The sequence below is a fragment of the Nicotiana sylvestris genome, chromosome 2 (assembly GCF_000393655.2).
Source record: "Nicotiana sylvestris chromosome 2, ASM39365v2, whole genome shotgun sequence".
NCBI classification, from domain to species: Eukaryota; Viridiplantae; Streptophyta; class Magnoliopsida; order Solanales; family Solanaceae; genus Nicotiana; species Nicotiana sylvestris.
In genome coordinates, this window is record NC_091058.1 from 213,705,982 (window position 1) to 213,728,779 (window position 22,798).

The window sequence follows — 22,798 nt, forward strand, 5'->3', positions numbered from 1 at the left end:
GCCTCCGCGTAGTGAGGAAAGAATATCAAGAAATAGATATGAAAAGCTAAGAACTTTTCATCTTCTTAGCTAAAGCTAAAGATGGACCTGTTTAACTTGGACAAGAACTTATCCCTTGATCGAGTAAACAGATGTCATTTCGTGCGCTGTGAATCTCACAAATTAATCTTTTCTGAGAGATTCCACAATAGAATACTGATATATATTCGATTGGTCGATTCACTTTAGAAAAGTGGCCAAAATAATTTATGGATGATACGCAACAACAACAACAACATCCCAGTATAATCACACAAGTGAGGTCTGGGGAGGGTAATATGTACGCAGACCTTATCCCTACCCCGAGGGACAGAGATGCTGTTTCCAGGAGACCCTCAGCTCAAGAAAGCACCAAGTGACGATATATTAGTACTATTGATACTCAGAATATAATAACATAAAATACATAACATACATAAAAGAAATTAAAATAGCAAAAATAACAGCCATATAAGAGAATATAGGAAATACGAGAGAGATGGAAGGTAAACTAATATCCAGTGTATAAAGCCCTGCATCAGTAGCTAACCAGTAGTATCCTAAGCCTAACTCCTAACGGGCTAGTCTCACTCTAGTGCGCTGTATAGATATTCACAACTTCCCCCTAACCTTCAACCTTAATGTTCGACCTCCACAATTCCCTGTCTAGGGTCATGTCCTCAGTAATCCTAAGTCGCGCCATGTCCTGCTTGATCACCTCTCCCCAATACTTCTTAGGTCTCCCTCTACCTCTCCTCGTACCCACCACCGCCAATCGCTCACACCTCCTCACAGGTGCATTAGTGCACCTCCTCTGAATGTGCCCGAACCATCTGAGTCGTGCTTCCCGCATCTTGTCCTCTATTGGGGCCACGCCCACCCTCTCTCGAATATCTTCATTCCTAATCTTATCTATCTTTGTATGCCCGCACATCCACCTCAACATCCTCATCTCTGCTACTTGCATCTTCTGGAAGTGTAGGTTCTTAACCGGCCAACACTCGGTACCATACAACATGGCAGGTCTAACTACTGCTCTATAAAACTTACCTTTTAGTAACAGTGGCACTTTCTTGTCACACAGGACTCCTGTCGCTAACTTCTACTTCATCCACCCCACCCCTATACGGTGTGTGACATCCTCGTCGATCTTCCCGGTCCCCTGAATAACTGACCCAAGGTACTTGAAACTACCCCTCTTAGGTATGACTTGAGATTCAAGCCTCACTTCTACTCCCTCGTCCGTCGCCTCGTCCCCATATTTGCACTCGAGGTATTCCGTCTTCGTCCTGCTTAATCTGAACCCTTTAGACTCAAGGGCCTGTCTCCAAACCTCTAGCCTCTCATTGACGCCGCGTCGGGTCTCGTCAATTAGGACCATGTCATCAGCAAATAGCATGCACCATGGCACCTCCCGTTGAATATTGTGCGTTATGGCATCCATCACCAGGGCAAATAGGAAAGGGCTAAACGTCGACCCTTGGTGCAACCCTGTAACAACCGGAAAATGCTCGGAGTCGCCTCCTACTGTCCTAACCCGAGTCTTAGATCCATCATACATGTCTTTAATCACCCTAATGTATGCATCTGGAACCCCTTTAGCCTCTAAGCAGCTCCATAAGACCTTCCTAGGTACCCTGTCGTACGCTTTCTCTAGATCGATAAACACCATGTGAAGATCCTTCTTCTTATCCCTGTATTGTTCCACCATCCTCCTAATAAGGTGGATAGCTTCTGTGGTAGATCGCCCCGGCATGAACCCGAACTGGTTGTCTGAAATAGACACCGTCCTTCGCACTCTCATTTCTACCACTCTCTCCCAAACTTTCATGGTATGACTTAGTAATTTGATGCCCCTATAGTTGTTACAGCTCTGGACATCACCTTTGTTCTTATACAACGGGACCATTGTACTCCACCTCCACTCTTCAGGCATCCTATTAGTCTTGAATATAACACTAAACAATGCAGTAAGCCATTCCAAGCCTGCTCTACCCACACACCTCCACAGTTCAACCGGAATTTCGTCTGGCCCGGTAGCTCTGCCCCTTCTCATCTTACGCATTGCCTCCATGACTTCATCGATCTCAATGTCCCTACAATTACTTACTTCATGGTGACTGTCGGCATTCCTCGATTCCCCAAGTATAATATCCTGATCCCCTTCTTCACTTAGAAGTTTATGAAAGTAGGTCTGCCACCTCCTCTTAATCTGGTCATCTCCCATCAAAACTTTGCCGTCATCATCTTTTATGCACCTCACTTGGTCCAGATCCTGAGCCGCCCTCTCTCTCATCTTAGCGAGTTGAAATAACTTCTTCTTCCCGCATTTGTTCCCTAGTTCCTCATACGGACGAGCAAAAGCTGCTGCCTTAGCCTCCGTTACTGCCATCTTCGCCTCCTCCCTAGCAACCATATATCTCTCTCTGTTCGCTGTCTTCTCCTCCTCGCCAGTGCTCTCTACTAGTCGCAGGTAAGTCGCCTTCTTCACTTCCACTTTACCTTGGACACCGACATTCCACCACCAGTCTCCTTTGTGGCCACCAGTGCGTCCAGAAGATATACCTAACACCTCTGTCGCCGACTTCCTTATGCTGTCTGCCGTCATCGACCATATAGTGTTTGCGTCCCCATTACTTCTCCAAGCTCTCATTGTCGATAACCTTCCTGCCAACTCCTAAGCTTTATCCTCAGTCAAGGCGCCCCACCTAATCCTCGGGCGGCCTGGTACTGACCTCTTCTTCCTATTTATCGTAATACCAATGTCCATCACCAAAAGCCTATGTTGCGTTGCAAGGGTCTCACCTGGGATAACTTTGCAATCCTCGCACCACCTTCTGTCGCATCTCCGGAGGAGGAGATAGTCAATCTGAGTCTTCGCCGCCGAACTTTGGTAAGTAACCAAATGCTCCTCCCGTTTCGGAAAACTTGAGTTTGCAATCACTAGATCGAATGCCTTGGCAAAGTCCAGCAGCGAAGTGCCCCCTCCGTTCCGTTCCCCAAAACCAAAGCCGCCATGCACCTCAGTATAACCACCTGCGGACGACCCAATATGACCATTGAAATCTCCTCCTATGAATAACCTCTCGGAAGGTGGAATGCTACGAACGATGTCATCCAACCCCTCCCAAAAGCGCCTTTTAATCTCCTCATCCAAGCCAACTTGCGGCGCGTACGCGCTAACGACATTTAAAGTACACTCAGCCACCACCAATTTAATAGTCATTAGTCTATCATTCACCCTCCTGACCTCAACCACTGACTCTCTAAGATGGCTATCAACCAGGATACCCACTCCATTCTTATCCCTGTGGACTCCAGAGCACCAAAACTTATACCCATCCACGTTTGTCGCCCTCGATCTAACCCACCTAGTCTCCTGGACACACGCTATATTAATCTTCCTCTTCTGGAGGATCTTTGTCAACTCTATGGACTTACTCGTTAGCAAACCTATGTTCCATAACCCGATTCTCAACCTATAGGCTCCCTTGCCCCTTCTACCTCCCCTGCCTCCCGTCCCACACCCTGACCCTGGCCCCACACTCTGCCCCACACGAGGACATGCCCTTAATCTACCATCTCAGACTGCAACCACTTACCCCTACTGCCAATCTAAAGAGGACTCGCTAGTGCCCAACGGCCAACGAATCAAACTAGAAGGAAACAAGTCACTACAAGTACACTTGTAGAATGATTGAACTATTGTGAACTAAAGGGACAACAATTTAGTTAAACACCAAAAGGGAAACCGTAGAACGGGAGGTACCAACTCCCGAGAACCAAACGTGTGTTGACTGGCTTTACTTGGTGTAGTTATACGCTCACGTACCGCTTCCCACCGCCCTTTGACGACGCTCACTCGGATTGCTCTCCTTTGCTAGTGCTTGTGCTCCCAACTTGTCTTCGACAAGTTCGAGAACTTCCCTGAAAACACAGAATATACCACGACCTAAAAAGCAGGAGGGCTGTCACCGCTACCACTGGTGTAGCCCTGATAGTAGTAGTGGAATTATAGGGAAAAAGCAGAGAACTATACAAAATTCACCAAGTTCTACCGTGGTACAACAAACTGAACAATTGCAAGGTAGAAATCTTACAACTTTTTAAGAGGAAACCCGCCGTCGAAAAGGATCAAACCCGAAAGGTCGCCGGGGCTCCGATACGGGATCTTTGCATTTTTTTTTGGGGGGGGGGGGGTTAGAAGAAGAAAAAAAGAACAAGAAAAAGAAAAAGCTTATGGATGATACACAAATTTTAATTTTATTTAGGTTTTCCATCTGATGTCTAGTATTCACTTTGAGTATCGATTTGCTATCAAGATTTTTTCATTTGCAAAGCTCGAATTCAAAATCTTTAGTTAACGATTGAAGGATCCTACAAACACGTATATGTTATATACTAATAAATAAACGTCAATACAGACATAGTACTACTTAGAATACTTAAATCTCCAAATCGTTCCAAATAGTTACAAGTAATAATCGATATAATCCATCACAGAAAAGGATAATTGCTTGTATTTGTACTACACGAAAAGAAATATATACATCGAGATAGCTAGAAATCGATTAGTAATCGTGGAATGTGATCATTTTATTTAAAAGGCTAAGATGTTAAAGAGATTAGAACTTTATTTACTAAATTATAACTTTAAAGTTCATTTTGATAATAGGTGACATGTACTTGCTTTGATATCATATTAGGAATGATTACTTAGGGTGTGTTTGGTACGAAGGAAAATGTTTTCTACGGAAAATATTTTTATAGAAAATGTTTTCATGGAAAATGAGTGGTTTTATCATTTATTTTCCCTTGTTTGGTTGTGAGCGGAAAACGTTTTTCGAAAAATATTTTTTAATGTTTGGTTAGAGAGTAGAAATATTTTTTTATGCTACTCTCCTCACTCCTCTCCCCTCCCCCTCCCCCAAGTCTCTAAAATTCACACAAATCCAAAGGAACTAATATGTTGCTTTAATTTTTACGCAAAAAAAAAGTTGAAATTTGTGAAAAATACTCTTTTTTGGTTGAAAAAAAAAGTACTCTTTCTACAACATGAAAATAAATTACTCATTTTATTAAAATAAAAAAAAATACTTTTTCTACATCATGAAAAGAAAATACTCATTTTGTTGAAATAAAAAAAAACTTTTTTTACATCATGAAAAGAAAATACTTTTTTTGTTGAAATGAAGAAAAAAAAAAATTCTACATAAAATGAAAGTATTTTTTTAAAAATGAAAAATAGTTTTTTATATCAGGAAAAGAAATGAAAAAAAAAATATATCTATAACATGAAAATAAAGTACTATTAATAATATTTTTATTTAGAATGGGGTGAGGGTGGGGTGGGTTGGTAGGGATGGAGAATAGAGTGGGAAAGGTTGAGAAGGAGTTTTGGAAAATGTTTTCCCTTCTCTTAATAGGGAAAATATTTTTCTTAAATTGGAGGAAAATGATTTCATGAGAAAAATATTTTTCAAAACATTTAGGCCAACCAAACATGAAAAACTTGGAAAACATTTTCCAAAAAATATTTTCCTCCATACCAAACACACCCTTAATTATGTCTTTAATTTCATGCCTATTAAACAGAATTCAAATACTATCGCCATTCACGATTGTTTACACAATTAAATAAACATATTCTTCATATATAATTGAAGTTATCATGTACTGAAAGCCATTAAGCATTTTTTCCCCATATCATAATAACATCGATCTAATAATAATAATAATAATAATAATAATAACATCATGGAGAAGAGGGAGCAGATAAGGTACTCTAAGCTAAAATCATACTCTCCCACAAAGAAGATATAAATCGCTCGACTACCTAATAACCTTCTATCATAATCCTCTACCTCCATAAACTCCTATCAAGGATCATGTTCTCGATGAGCTTAGGACATAATATATAAAAATAAAAATAAAAAAAGCAGGTCGCTACACTAAGCTCCCGCTATGCGCGAGATTCAGGGAAGAGCCAAACCATGAGGGTGCATTGTGTGTAGTTTACCCTGCATTTTCTGCAAGAGGCTGTTTTCATAGCTCAAACCCGTTATGAGCTTAGGACATAAATATATAAATTAAAAATCACTAAAATTTAACGGATAATCGTTAAATTATGAACTCATAAATTTAAAATTAGAAGGTGTTGATACAAATTGGAATTTTTACCTCCTATAACAAAGGTTGATACCTTATTTATTTTAAATAAATACCATTTTAAAAAATTATATTCCATAGCTACCTTTTGATTTTTATAGTCAAATATCTATTTATGGTCACCTCCTATCCTAAGCCATAAAATACGCTTTGTATTATTTTTCTCGCTCATTCTTTCAGATTTTTCTCCAGCTTCTCTCTCAACGCCAGTTTTCTCCATGCATCAGTGTAGAGGGTGTAATCAATTGAATACGAGTCCATTTCAGTATCCCAAAGGTCAAACTTAAAAGTTGAAACACACCATTAATACTCCCTCTGTCCACTTAGTAATGGCGAGTAGTAATAGGGACAACGATTTCATAAATCCTACACAACTTCCTTCTAGATTCTTCTCAGATCGGTAGGGCTTCTGGAAGTTTCCAAAACGAGGGTTTTCTCTCCGGCCTCGACGCCGCCGCCGGCACTTCCGATGCCGAGTTTAGTTTTTCGCATCCTGATTTTCGCCAGATTCCACTTGTTGGTACTGTCGAGTAAGAATCGTGGCCCTCTCGACGAGACGACATTAGGATTGTTCTTGAACAAAGACGAGGGAGTTTGGGGCTGAGCAACTTGAAGATTCTGTTACCTTTTTTTAAAGTGTATTTCAATGTATCTCGTTGTATTTCCATGTATTTCATTGTATTCATTATCTTTTTTTCCATTGTATTTCAGTGTATCTCGCTATATTCCATGTATTTCTTTATATTCACTGTCTCGCTATATTCCATGAATGTATTCATACAATTGTTTTAATTAATATAATTTATGTATTCAGATGTATGTATGTATTCAAATGTATCTGCAGTATGCATCATATGTTTTTGCACTATAGATGACCTGCTATACTTCATGTATTCAATGTATTTTTATGTATTTTACTATATTCAATGTAATTATATAATTTCTCTGAAGATTGCTATATTTTTGGGGTGTTTTTCGGTTGAGAATCTTTTTTATAACTAGAAATACAAAATTTGTGTGTTATTATTGAGCTTGTTGAGTTATATTAAGAGTCTATTATGTTAATTGATTCACTTTCCGTTTAAAAACAGTTGAATAGACCATGAATTGCGCTATTTACTTTACTGTATTCACAAATACATATCGTGAATACAGTCGAATACAATAATTTGTCTAGCTGTAATCCCCTGTTTTACGCCGTGAATACAGTCGATTACAAATATCTGTCTAGCTGTAATCCCCTGTTTCACGCCTAGAAATGCATACAGTAGCTTAAATATATCGAATACACTCTAAAAACCCTGAAAATATAGCTGTAAAAAGTAATATAGTAAATGGTAGTTACAACTAGCTAATAACCACTAAAACATAGTAATTTCTCAAAGTTTCTCATACAAATTTAAAAGTTAGAATCCATCAAATCTAGTTCCCGACTTCCTCTCTAGCTTCGACTAACTCGCCTGGTCCAGTTTCATTGCCATCCCTTAAAAAAAAATGAAAAAAAAAGAAGGAAAAACCAGATCTCAACCGGCTAATGATATCCTAAATTATTAGAAGCTTAATTAATTAGCTAACTAACCCCTAATTAACTCACATGAAAAATTAGTACGGCATATTTTTGCCCCCTTAGGCTAAAACTTGCGTTTGCGTCACACGTACACCAGTGTATGGCAAGTGTATGGCCATCAATTGTCATTTGTCCATGTGCTATGAAGAATAAGAGCCGTTTGGACATAATTTTCTTTTTCCTTTTTTTCAAAAAAACATTTACCTTTTTTCGAAATCACCGTTAGTTCATAAAATTTTCAATTTTCACTTGAAGATCCATTTTGGAAATTTTTGAAAATTTGAAAAACTCCAAAAGGTTATTTTTCAAAACTTTCACTCAAATCACTCACAAAACTTCAAAAACAACCCAAATGTAATTTATGTCCAGACACAACTCTAAATTTCCAATACTATTTTCACTTAGAAATTTTTTTTCACCATTTTTTGGAATTTTACAATTCTTATGTCCAAATGCCTATTAAGTGTATGTATGTGGGAAGAATAACTAGGTGACAAAAATTTATTCAGTGTTTAATGTTTACATCAAATTAATAAACACACAATAACAATATGTTAAGTGATGTATTTTTATTATAATTTTAACTTTTAAGATTAAATTATTAAATTTAATATAAACGTCTGATGCAAATGAGTATTTATCAGAATCGATACAAGTTGGGAGTGGACACAACAGAAAGAATCAAAGCCACCGAGCGCTTTTCAGTTCCTGATAAATCTTTAAGCATAGAATAAAATCCAAGAATATTGGAAAAAGAATCTTAAGAAATTGACTACACATAATATATATAAATTAATGCATCTTCAAGAATAACACTTTTATAGTCTAATCTTGCATGGTCAGTTGTTTGTCCACGTTTCCTTCAAAATTCCTTATAGTATATGACTAACTCAATAAAGATGGATAATCATCAGTCTAATTAATTATCTTAACATGCACATACAATATTCCGATGGTGATTAAGGAATTAATTAATTGAGTTTGACTTATATATATGGATAGTGCTTTTTTTATTTTATTTTTTATTGTTGTTTTTTCATTATTATCGTGTCTATGCTTTTCTTGAGCCAGAGATGTATTGGAAACAATTTCTCTACCTCTACAAAAATAGGGGCAAGGCCCGCATAGATACTGTATTCCTCAGAACTTATTATATCAAGATTATACTGGGTAAGTGTATACTAATAGTGCAAAATAGTTATTACATTATTAACTCACTTAAAATATAGGTTACGGTCCATAAAGTTGGATTAGTAATCCGGAAAATAAGACGGATCAAAAACTTTAATAGGTTAAATGTTAAATCCTATTAATAATATTGAAAGTGCATATAGGTACAAATTTGCAGGTGGTTTAAATAAGTACAGCTCTTTCCCACCACAAAGATTCTACATTCAAAAACTGCATGATTAAATAGAATATATGTGCTATATTCTCCAACTTGCTCAATATATGTGGAATGAAACAGTATCTGTTTTTTTTTTTTTTTTTTTTTTTGGAAAAATTCTTTTTAGTAGAGCTGTACTCCAGTTTTTGGAGCATCTAAATAAAGCACACCAATTTTTGAATCTTTACAATTTAGATAGAGGACTCCACTTTCATAGTTACTAAATTAGATGTTCCATTTTACTCTTTTATAAATAGTGTAGCAATGAAAACTCTCCATTTCCAAGCAACCTCTAAGAAATTAACCCTAATATTTGCCAATCTTTTTTCTTGCTCTTTGTTTCTCTTTCATCTCTTCTAGCATCAAATTATCAACCATCGGATCGATGTTCAAGTTCAATTGAACTTAGATCCGATGGTATACTAAAGAGTACTTCTATTTATCCTTATTTTTCATTAAGTTTTCAGATACCTGAATTTCAAGTATAACTCGTGACAATCTATCTTCTAGCTACTTATAAGCTTTCAAACCGCACGGCTTGTAGAACTGAAAGCTTATTACAACCAATATAAATAGCAATTGAGGGTCAGACAGTCTGATTCCACTTAGTGGTGAATTAAACCAAACAAAGAAAGCAACCCTAGTTTTTGAAAAACTACCCCTACCGCCTTTTTTTAATCGAATTTCATCGTACTACAACTCTCGTTGTTATCCCAAGGGCATAAAGCGAATCTTTCACGACCTAATTATCAAGAAATGGACAAAGTACAACGAATGGCATCAGAGTACGGGGTAGTGATCTTCAGCAAGAGTACATGTTGTTTATGTTACGCGGTTACTATACTATTTCGAGATCTTGGTGTTGATCCATATGTTCATGAACTTGATCATGATTCTGAGGGAAAAGATATGGAGAAAGCTCTTATGAGAATGGGTTGTAATGCCTCAGTTCCAGCAGTTTTCATAGGGGGGAAATTAGTAGGATCTACTAATGAAGTTATGTCTCTTCACCTAAAAGGCTCCCTAATTCAACTCCTCAAGCCTTATCTTCCTGATTAAAACAACTAAATTGAGAGTTGAAGAGTGAAAATATTTAATCTCCCTTTAAGGGAATTAAGAAAAGAAAGTCTATGGGTAGTATGAATTAGGAAGAATATTAAGAAATAGATTAAGGGAATTAACAACAAACAAATAAAAGTTCTTGGCAAGATCGACAGACACTAGTCATGTAGATCATGGTCATTATAGTATATCAATGTTGTAATAGCTAGTATTGTTATTATATGTACTTTGTGAGATATTAATTGATCCTAATTAGTCATTTGATTAGCTAGCACGAATTGTATACTTTTCGCTTCTTAAATTCTAAGCTACATCTCGGATTAGATCCATCTATTATTTAACAATTAAAATTTCGATAATAAAAAACTAGACGAAAATTACATAAATTATAATTCTTTTCATGTTAATATATGATGAGAAAATATATTTTAAAATATTAATCAAAATTCACATAGTTTAAATCTCGAAAAGCATAAATATAACATAAATTGGAACGGAGAAGTAAATATTTTCTCAACAATTTGTTTGCCCTATACTAGTACTCCAAATAATGCACTTCTATTTATTTGCTCAATATAAAAAGAAAAGTTAGCTTGTTACTTTTAACTAATTTCTTTGGTTTGGCTTGGGTTTCGCTACTTCAATCTCCAAGCATTCAAACCTGGTATATTTTTTGCACGAATCCTCAAAGTGACTCTCCTACACTTTCTAGTCAATTATTGAAGATCATGCAACTTCGATCCTTAGTCTGTACTTGCTTGGTCGTTCTTGGACTTGGCACTAATTAATGGTCTACTAGATAATTTAGGGTTATTCTCAATATTTTCCGCTTTGCCGAGGCTATCTAGAACCGTATCAGTATGTGATAAGCGAACCACAAAGGCACAAAGTACATGGTTATTCTCTTTCACTTCCACTCAAGAATAATTAAAGTACCACCGTACAACCACCATCGTACACCCTAATAATTTGTGGATGCAATATTTGCATTTGTTTAAATGATTTTTATATTAGAACAATCTTAATCATTCGGTATTAAAATCTAAATATATCTTAATATTCATATGTATATTCAGATTTAAACATCTTAGTTTTAATAAAAGCAAAACGGCTCTTACAATAAGCTTAGATGGAACTATATAGACTGTAATAATTCATATAATCGACCTCAACTTGTTTGGATTGATATGTCATAGTAGTTAGTAGTTATATGATTCTCTTAATCCATTGAGAGAAATCATCATAGCTTTGGTCATCTGCCTGTTTTCATTCTTTTCCTTTATTGGCACTTGGGACGTGGTTTAATTTATGTAGCATTCTTTTTAGTATGTTTTAGAAAAACACTTTTTTATATTTTGAAATCATTTAGTTTTAAAGTTTTCATTTATCCTTAATGACACATACGATATGCTTAATACTGAAAGTTCTAAAGATATTTCTTTTCTATCTCAAACCGAGTGCCTGATCAAATTCTACCACATAATAAAGTGGAGGAGGTGATAAATTTATCTATTTATTCTCACAAATTTTCGGGTGAAGTTTAAAAATAGCAAGATTTATAAGTGATAATTGAAAAATAGCCACAGTATCAAAAGTACTCGAAATTTAGTCACTTTTTATGTAAAGATAAATTTGAACGAAAACATTATTCAAAATCCGGAAAATATTCCAGCATAATATACTAGAGTTCCAGTATAATATACTGGAGTTCCAACATAATATACTGGTTCAGCATAATAAGGTGGAAGTTCATACGCAGGTGCCCCAATCTTCAATATATTATGCTGGAACTTTCCATATGTTGGAGTTTTAGCATAATATGCTGGAAGTTCATACACAGGTACACCAATCTCCAGTATATTATACTGGAACTTTCCGTGTTGCAGAAAAATAGTGGTTAATTATTTCAATTGTGAACACCTAATTTTTGCACTATTTTAACACCTCCTAAAGTCATTAGTATTTTTTGCACTATTTTAACACCTCCTAAAGTCATTAGTGTTTTGTTATTTTAATTATTTTTCTCAAATTTTGTGTCTTTAATTGCATATTTCCTATCATGAAAATACCAAAAAATAATAATTCTTCTTTTATTTATGCATTTTAGGTATTGCCTAACTTTTCGATTGGTGAATCAATCTAGTTAATTGATCATTTGAATAAGTTATTTAATTAATTTATTTGTTTGTGTAAATTTAGTTTAATAAGTAGGATTAAGGAAGAAATTTGGCCAAATTTGAAAGATAAAATGGCCAAGAGTGCAAGATAAGGGGCTGCCATTGAAAGGGTCCAAAACGACGTAGTTTTAATTACCTCAAAACTACCTCGTTTCATTAAGTGACCAAGACCAAATCTCAACCCTTCATCTCACTTTGATCTAATGGCCTTTATTCAATGCCCCTATAGGTATATAAGGCCCCAAAAATCATATTTTTTGGCCATTTACTAAGCCTAAATTTCTCTCTCTTCATTTCTCTTCTCACTCTCTCTTCACTCTCTCTACCGTCGCCCCTCCACCGTCGTCGAAAATCTCTACCGCCGGCAGACCACCTCCGAACACTTCAAATTCACAACATGTAATCTCTGCAACTTCATCTTTCCATATCTCCAAAACCAAATCCTTCAAAACCCCCCTCAAACTCCTTGAATCTCAGATCTAGGAAACTTTTTCGTCACTTTTTTGCCCAAATTCTTGAAGCTCCAACCACTACCACCCCACAATACCTACATCAACAGATAGAGCTCCTCAAGACCTAGCTATTGATGCCAATTTCACCTGAAAATCCGGCGACCAAAATCCGACCAAATTCCGGCGACTTCCCCGAACACCCTCGCTTGGCACACAACTATTGTATTGGCCACTTGAATTGTAAAATGGTAATAATCCTATTCTTTTTGTATTGCTGATTTTTTATTTTTATTTTTATTTTTTCAGATTTTACTTTGTCTCTTATTAATTATTTTAGCATTAGTTTTTGATGTTTGAAATTCTAATTTTTTTTGTTTTTGCACTTATTGAAGTAGTAGAATAGTTTTGTATTAATGAAAATGATGTAGTGAAAGAATACTTGAGAGTATAGGGTACTTGTTTGGAGGCTTATTTACTGCTTCAAGACTTTTTTGAGTACAAAACTCAAAAGTCTTTTGTTTGGTAAGAAAATATAGACTTTTGGACAGTTTTTGAACAAAAGTCTATCTTTGAATAGTGAAGAGCAGATTTTAGTTAAAATACTCTTTTGGATAAGATTGAACAAAAAAGTCTTGCCTTTTGAATTTAAGAGCAGATTTTTGTGGCAAAATCTGTCAAAAAAGATTGATTTTTAATTTTGAAAAGTTGGTTGTTTCTCATATAAATAGGAAGACATCTTTTACACATGGTGGTGGGAAAAAACATTTTTTTTACACATCTGATAGAGTAAAATATCAGTTGAACACTCATAGTAAGTTGCAAAACCTGAGAGCTGTTTGAGTGTTAGCCAATCTTGTGGAAAGACTTAGCGAAGATACTTAAAGTGCTTGAAGCCAATCTTGTTTCTTTCTTTCTCAAGCCATTGAATTTTTGGTCAAGTTTTTGGTTTACTTTGGTTTAAATTGTTGTTGACATTGTTGTTGCGTTGCTGTTGTTACTGACTTTATTTGTTAAAATTCATTTCGTTCTCGGTTGATATCTTATTTTCTGCTGACCAGGTAATTCCCTCAACTAATGTACTACTTTTGGGTCAAGAATGAATGAAAATGAGATGATTCAAGCTTCCTTATTTTAAGCTATGCCTTGAATAACATTCAGTTCAGGTACTATGATTGACGTATGAATGAGCATTTGTAATATAATAGCTATCAATATGGCAAAGCTTTCACTCTGTTTTTTTTTTTTGCCAAGTTGTTAGATTCGGAAACACAAGTTATGTTGTTGTTTAAACGGTAAATTTCATGGTGGGCATATTTTAGTTTATTTTTTTCAATTTAAAACTATTTCCACTCTCCTTTCAAATGTTGAAAAAATATTTTTCCTGTCATTGGATTAATTGTTGATGAAAGTGTGAAAAATATGTAGGTTTAAATAATGAGTATGCTAGTAAGGTTTAGAAAGAATATTTTTTTTTGTGAGTGCATGAAGTGTGCTGGTGAAGTTTTAATGGAGAGAATTAGTGGAAAGAATATTTTGGGTAGCTTATGTCGGTTACAATCCGTACAGTTAGCTCGTTAGTGAAATTGTCCTCTGTTAAGTAGTATCTTTATTTGACATTTAATCTTTTGAAATTCATTGAATAATTACATGATGTGAATCGGGATGTTTAGTTATTTTGTTCTTAAGAAAACTGGATATGTTGTGATTTTTTAATGATAAATGGAACATGGTTCATCAACAAATAAAAATATTGTTTGATTTGTTAGTGTTTTGTTAAATCTTGAAATAAGATATGTTGTCTTAGATAATCTGATATGTGGGAAAAATTGAATATTGAGAACGAGACTTACTAATTGCTTAAATTGAAATTTTATTTGAGCAAGTTAACTAGGTAGTAGGATTAAGTAAATCAAAGTTTGAATTAATTAATTATTCTTTTCTAAATCATAACAAAGCTGGCCCATATCTTTTAACAAGCAGTCCCTTTTTACTTCAATAAGATAGCTTTTTTCTTTAAAATAATAAAAGTTGGCCCAACATTATTTTTCTATATTTCCCCCTACTAATTAGTTCCAAAATCAGATTTTTTTACTAGTTTAATAGCTTAATAACCTTTAATGAGTTAATTAAATACAATGCAATTTTAGGACGCTCTAAATATAGACAATGTGTTCACACGATCTTTGATCGTTTTTTTAAAATAAAAATGGCCATGTGTGCATCACCTCTCCTTGACTCTAAAATAATAATTCGTGTTTTCTAGTTAATCGTATTTGATCATGTGTTCATATCCGTTCCTAGGTCAAATGCGCATAATCAAATAAGGACCATGTGTGCTTACACATTCCTCGGTCAAAATAAATTATTAAGCAGTGCTAGACAATAGTATTTTTTAAGGCAAATAAATCACAATTTATCAAGAATTAATTCATGCCAAGTTCAAGTTAATAAAGCGACCGTGCTAGAACCACGGGACTCGGAGAATGTCTTACACCTTCTCCATGGTTAACAGAATTCCTTATCCGAACTTTATTTTCGCAGACCAACATGAAAAGAATTAAATCTTCCTTTGAATAAGGATTCAAATAAAAGGTGACTTGAGACACCGACAAAAATCAATTCCAAGTGGCTACTCTGTAAATAAATTAATTCCTATTCAAGTTTGTCACTTAAATTGGAAAAACCCTTTAACCCACAATCCATAATATTACATTATCTTTTGGGGATAAAAAGAGGTGTGACAGCTCTGACGACTCTGTTGGGGACCTATAAGAATTCGATCTTGTACATTGATTAATTTTGGATTTTATTATTTTTGGATATTACTGTGTATGTGAGCCTAATGTGCTAATTGTCGCTCATTTACTTTTTTGATATTGTTTTAACTGTATATATAAATTGTCTTCTCTCGCACCCAATCTGACTCTTTTGATATGTAATAGTGTTGTATGTGCTGACTAGCTCCACAAAATTTTCTGTCTAAGACAAAGACAGTGTGCAGACCTGCTCCTGGTGAAGGATTTAGTCACATATGTTTAGGTGGGGAGAACCACCAGTAAAGCCGGAACCGTTCTACGGCCAGTACGCTGACGCTCCTTGGCTCGAGTTGTCCGCTAGAGTAAACCAGTCTAGATACCTCTCCACTGGGATTTAAACCTAGAAGAACAAACATCATGTCAGATATCCCTAGTAAGTTCGCTTTATGTGCATCACACACATTTGACTTAGCAAAACTCGGCATAAGGGACGGGTCTGTATAAGACAGGTATCCTCTTTGAGACCATTATGTTCACTTTTGTACTACTTGCTACATCATTTGGAAGACTTACTTGCATTGTTTGACCGGCTTTAGAAAATTAATTTAGCGGTATTTAAAAAAAATTATTCTCTTAGTTTGGTACAGATAATTCTTTTTTTACTAAAACTTTGTAGTGGTCTGGCGTGAAGATTAATTTTCATAAAAATCAAAAAGAGAAAAATAGTCGGTTTGACTGAACTACGCGTGTCTAATTCTCACCAGATGTGAGATACGTAGGCAAACTTCATCGGTTCCGGCCCCCAATTTTCAAAACAAAAAAAAATTCAAAAAATATTTCCCTTTACTTACTTCTTTAGAAAATAATTTCTTAGAGACCCAAAATTTTGAAAAATCCAAAAGAATTCAAAAATATTTTCTTTCTTTGGAAAATTACAAAAAAATAAATAAATGAAAAATCCAAAAATAAAAAAATCTTTCAAAAATTCCAAAAAAGGGTTAAATTCCAAAATATTTTTATTTTGCTTTAGAAGTTTTTCTTTTGAAAATTGAAAGCAAAAAACTTCGAAATTCAAAAATATTTTATTTCTTCTTTAGAAGTCTTTACTTAAAAATAAATTCCAAAAACAAAAAAAAAAATATTTAAAAAAGCTTTAAAATCCAAAAAAATAATATTTTTTTAGAATTCTTTCTTTCAACAATTCCAAAAAAAATCGAAATTCAAAAAAAAACAATCGCTCTTCTTTAGAAGACTTTCTTTCAACAATTCAATAAAAAAATTTGAAATCCAAAAAAAAAATGCTAAAAAATTCTTTCTTCTTTTGAAGCCTTTCTTTCTACCAAAAAAAATCCAAAAATATTTTCCTTGTTAGGAGCTTTCGTGGATTTATTTGTATATGAGTAAAAAAACGAGAGTTACTTGGTTTACTTTATTCCTGATTTTCCTGAACTACATAATAATCTGATTCATGAGGCGACATGATAAGTAGGCAACCTCCAAAAGGTTCGATCAAAATATTCTTCAATGGCTCTAAATTTCACGATCAAAATGAGGCGAGTGAAAAGAAAAGCAAAAAAGTAGAGAGAAGAAAATAAGAGCGTCAATAAGCAGCAACCTGATAAGCCGGAATGAAACATTGAAGCCTTCCAAAAGCATGTTTGATGTTAGGAGCATGACATATTAAATGTGATTCATATCTGTAAAATGCTTAATCCCAACACGTTTGTTGTCTCTTATCAAGTAAGCTTAAGGTGGTTGGTTTGCGGTGAAACTGGCAACACATCATTACTTCACCAGATCTAAGGGAAAGGTATTGATGGCTAACAATGATGAAATCGAGTTGGTCAGTGACGAGTCCCAAGGTCGCTTAGTTGAGCAAGAGTCGGAGGAAGTAAGAAGATTGAAACAACAAATGTCTCATATGTATCAGGCTTGGGTCTCCGGTCAACCTCCGCCTCAGGGTCCCTCAGAGGGAACTTTCACCATACCCCTAGCTACTCAACCACATCTCCCTGCAACGAGTGATCACATTCTACCACCAGGGTATGTGCCAAACTACAGCTTTCATGTCGGCCCTAGTACATCTAATGTGCAGCCTCCTACCGCACAGGTTAGGAACACACCTCTCGCCGTGTCTAGCATGCGTGTGTATACAATTCTGCTATCACATCCTGTGACGAAGCCAAATAATGAGCTGGCATCTCATGCTTATGATGGACAATACCACTCTCTAAACATGGCTTTCAGAGTCTCGGCTCCATACAATCAGACTTCTCTGTACGAGTCACCTGTAGAAATGAAAAAGGTTGCCAAGATAGGTGAGCCAGATGAGTTAGCTAGAAGAATGAAAAGCCTTGAGCAGAACATAAAGAACATACAAGGAATAGGTGGTCACAAAAGTGTTCCATTCAATTATCTATGCATATTCCCTCACACCCATTTGCCACCAGGGTCCAAGACCCCAAAATTCGAGAAATATGATGGACACAGTGACCCGTATCGCCCACTTGAAAAGGTACTGCAACCAGATGAGGGCTGCAGGAAGAAATGAAAAGTTGTTGATGGCTTATTTTGGGGAGAGTTTGGTAGGGGTAGCCTCTGAATGGTTCATTGAACAAGATATCTCTCACTGGCATGTTTGGGACGACATGGCCCAGGCCTTCGTCAAACAATTTTAGTACAATATTGATATTGCGCCATATTGCAATTCCATGTCTAATATGAAGAAAACGCCGACTGAAAGCTTTAGGGAGTATGCCATTAGGTGGAGAGAGCTAGCATCTAGAGTTAAGCCATCCATGGATGTGAGTTAATCACTGTCTTCCTTCAGGCTCAAGATCCTGATTATTTTCAAAATATAATGTACGCAATGGGCAGACCTTTTGCTGATGCAATCAAGATAGGAGAAATGGTCGACAATAGCCTCAATACAGGACGGATTATAAGTCAAATGGCTCTCAAAGCAACCATCCAAGAAATACAGAATAGCCTGGATAAAAGAAGAAAGATGAGGAGGCCGGGATGACATCACAAGCAAAATGAGGCCAAAGGGGAGCATCTCAACCTCTGGATCCACGATACTCAGGTTCTCCACAGTATGCAACAATCAATGCTCAATCGTATGCCAAACCATCCAATCGCCAAAGATGCGGGCCCCAGCTTTGACATACCTTCATCTGCGATAGCAAAACTCTCAATCACCCTACAACCCTCATCTAAAAGAAGAGTATGAGATGGAATATAAGTAGAGGGACGATTTCACACCAATCGTAGAATCCTACACAAGTTTGTTTGAAAGGTTTAAACATTGTGGCATGATTGAGTCGTTTCAAGGGTGTGTTCCTGTTCCGTATGCAAAAGTTTTTAACCCTGTTGTACAGTGCGTGTACCATTCTAAGGTCTAGGGGCATAGCACTGAGGATTGTCGAGTTTTAAAAAAGGAAATAGAAATGATGATTTAAGAAGGGATGATCGTGGTTCAAGATAATTGCACCCTAAATGTCATGACAACACACGCAATGCTTGGATGATTTACAATGTTAAAGTATATGAGGATAGTTTGACGAAAAGATCAAGAACCCGTCCACTGAATGCAATGCGTTCAAAATTATTGAAGGTCTTGTTTGATGATGATGTGCAAATGCATAGCTAAGATGTCGAACTTGGTAATTGGAAAGTCAATGCTCTCCTTGCCGGAAAGGAGTCTTAGTAACTTATTTTGTCATTATTTCTATCATATGGATTACTTCGAGGTTGTGATCCAGATGTTATTTGTTTGTCCTATCATCAAACCTATCTATCCTTTAATCAATGAAGTGAAATTTCTTGCTTTGTGTCACTTTAATCCATTGTGTTTAATTATTGTTGCATATATAGTTCTTTTACGCCAATTTTAGTGACATGACATGCATACAGAGTTTTTGGCTAGATTTTAGAAAGCTTGTCCAATCTTGAATTGAATCGAAAAAAGACACTTGGAGGATAAATAAGAGGTTGAAGAATTGTAATGATAAGCCTGTGTCACATGGAACCAATATAGTTGTATCTGTAGAGCTTAAAGATGATTATCTCAAACCTATCATGAATATCGGTTTAAGGATAATTGAAAGTTTTGAATCCTAGTTGGACTAATTGATGAAAGGCTTTTTGGCCACGGCCTTCTATAATCTAATTATATCAGGAAAGATGACTGATAATAGGCGAAATCTAGGTGATTTAGCTATTGTTTATGCTTCCGCTTGATTATATTCCGATGACATATTATGGTTAATTGATGAAAAATAGGCTCTAATTGTGATATGTATACATTGCAGGATGAGGAGCCTAAATGATGCTTTCAAGAGGAGATTGGAATGATTTATGAGCAAGAACAACCCTTAGGAGTCGAGTGTGCGTAAGGACGAGACGGAAAAATGGACAAAATTGAGCTACTGAAGCGCGCGAACTATTGCGTTAACTTCCAAACTTCGCGCAATAGTTTGCGAGTGTTTCTACCTAGAAGCCAAGAGAAGCGCGCGAACTATCGCGCGAGTCCTATCCGGAGAGACTTTATTTAGGGTTAAAATTGGAATTCCTTCTTAATCCTACTCAACTTACATAAAGCAACAACTCCATTATTGTGAAGATCAGATTTTAGAGGAAGAAATAATTTTAGAGAGAGAAAGTGAAGAGAAGACTCAATCTTGAAGTGAAGAAAAGAAGGGGATTACAATCTTGAAGCAAGAACTAAAAGAGTTTTTCTAAACTTTCTTCTTGTATTTACTTATATTATGTTTAAGACTTTTATTGTTGATATTTGTATAATTATGAGTAGCTAAATACCCAAGTATTCTGGGGTTATGGGTGTTAGATGATTATGTTGTTTGAAGCTTAAATTGATGATCTTGAATTTATCATTATGGGTTGTTTATTTGATTCTGCTGTTAACTATTTTACTGAGTAGGTAACAGTAAAATATTATTTACGAATCTTGAGTTAAACTTGAAAAAGGAAATTCTTGATTGCATATAGAATCAAATAGAGCAAGATCCGGATCCTGGGCATCGGGTGAAAGATTCGCAATTAAGATAGAGCTATACTTAATTGCCTTGCTTGGTTGAGAAATAGGATTTGTAAATGCATTTGAGTTAATATTAATACCATAGAAATATAGGTATTAATTTAACTTGAATAGGCGCATAAGAAATTGACAGATTCTTATGGATATTATTAACCCTATAATCAATAACCTAGATAATTCAATAAATTATCTTTACGCTAAAAGCGTAGCATGATCTCAAGCAAGCCCATGACCCCGAAATATCTCTCTTATTAATTGTTAAAAGAAAATTGTATAAGTTGTGTAGTAACTTTGTGTAGTATTATTGTAAAATTACCAGTCAAGTTTTAAGTTGGTTATTTATGTATTTTGTAATGAATTAGCTTAAATCGATAATTGTTTGAGTTTGCATAAGTTGATAGGTTAATCACAAGTCCTCGTGGGAACGATACTTTACTTATTACTATATTACTTGTCGATCGCGTACACTTGCGTGAGTGTTTAGGTCGCAACAAGTTTTTGGCGCCGTTGCCGGGGACTTAGAAATTAACTATTCTTCTAGATTAGACATTGAATTTTTTTTTATTCATTTTTTTTGTTTTAGTTTAGTTAATATTTTTTATTTATTTTAACATGGAATCTTGGAATGAAAGTTATTCGAATGATGGTTATTCTTATTTTGATGATCCTTGTCCATATTGTGGAGGACCGCACTGGTGGAAAAATTGTCAGAATGTTCCCGGAAACGAGTTGTACGCACAATCTCAATCCTTTGAGTGGAATATTTGTAATATGTGTGGTGGTCAAGATGGCCACTGGGATGGTTGTCCTAATTCTTTTCATCCTTCTCGGAGTCCTTATTATGATCATTCTAATAATGTTTGTGAGTTTGATAGGGGCAATGAAGTACAAGATATGGAACCTGATGCATATATTAGGGATATTTTAAAGCAAGTAGCAGAGCAACAGGATGAACTCAAAAAAGATATGAAAAGAATGAGGGAAACAATCACAAGAAGGAAGGCCAATATAGAAGAATTGAATGAAGATAGTGAGTACCAGCAAGAGGAAAATTTTGAAAAAGAGGAGATTTTGAGTCAAATTTGGCGGGTGGAACAAGCTGAAAGATTGGAGATATATGAGGCTCAATGTGAGATAATTACAGATAGGATACAAGACCTAATAGAAGGAAGAACTGAAATAGGACAAGAGATCGAAAAATTTGGCACTGTTATTCATGACTTGGGAGCTCAATTGATTGCAAAGGTTGATGCGTCTAATGCCTAACAAAATAGTTCTGAGTTGTGTGAAACTGAAAAAGAGCTTATACGCCAATTCGAGGAGCTAAAATTGGAGAGTCAATCATTCGAGCGTACTTTATTAATGATGTCCATGTTGAGGAAAGCACTCTAGAGTCATGTGAGGAAGTAGATAATGTTATATTTGAAGACTCTAGTGTGTGTACATATGAGGATGTAACGAGTGATACAATTCTAGTGTTAGGGCGTACTGCTCCTCATTCCATACATTTTTCAACATTGTGTTTGGATGATTACATGGAAATCGAGTCATCTGAGCCTTTTGGGGAGCCAATGTACGAGGACATGGGTGCTTATATTCAGGAATTTATCATGCCAGGGAGACATAATTACATACCTCATTTGAAAGCCAATAAGTGTAGAACACAATATTGGTTGTTTGACCCTGTTAAATTGTCTCACCACCCCTAGAGCATAGCAAAAAGCTTGAAGCCAAATTGGGGGCTCAATTTATAAGTTCAAGGTGGAGGCAAAAAGTGGTTCACGTCGTGCCGCGATGTTAAATTAGGCGCTTGTTGGGAGGCAACCCAACTTTACTGCTTTCTTTTATTTTTGTTTATTTTATTTTTCTATCTTTGTAGCATTTTTTTTGTAGGATTATGAGCATAGAAGAAAAGCCACTGAAAGTGTGCAAATGCGAGCCAGCTGGTTGGAACTAGTGTGAGGTACCCGCACAAAGGACCATCCTTGGGAGAAGTCTGAGTACCCCATAAGCTGCTAGTGCTTTGGCCTTTGGCCTTTCAGGGAGTTTCTTGTCCACCATTGTTATTTTTGCTTTATTTGTGCACTGGGGACATTGCACTCTTTTAAGTGTGGGGTGGGAGAATTCCTTTGGATAATTAGCTTTTTAGTAT

At 35.8% G+C, this 22,798-nt stretch overlaps 1 protein-coding gene and 1 long non-coding RNA gene across 4 annotated transcripts; both read left to right on the forward strand.

Annotated features, from left to right (window-relative positions):
• The first annotated feature begins 9,385 nt into the window (after window positions 1–9,385).
• Window positions 9,386–10,461, forward strand: LOC104210850 (glutaredoxin-C13-like). Its single transcript, XM_009759826.2, has one exon. The coding sequence runs from the start codon at window positions 9,897–9,899 to the stop codon at window positions 10,197–10,199; it is 303 nt and encodes a 100-aa protein (XP_009758128.1). The 5' UTR covers window positions 9,386–9,896; the 3' UTR covers window positions 10,200–10,461.
• Window positions 10,462–12,663: 2,202 nt separating this feature from the next.
• LOC104210820 (uncharacterized) lies at window positions 12,664–20,475 on the forward strand. Of its 3 annotated transcripts, none has more exons than XR_011405188.1 (4): window positions 12,664–13,079; window positions 13,890–13,994; window positions 15,774–16,096; window positions 19,901–20,475. It is a non-coding gene; the product is annotated as an uncharacterized lncRNA (long non-coding RNA). The 3 variants fall into 3 exon arrangements; XR_706967.2 differs by having other exon boundaries at window positions 15,816–16,096; XR_011405189.1 differs by having other exon boundaries at window positions 15,822–16,096.
• Window positions 20,476–22,798: the final 2,323 nt, after the last annotated feature.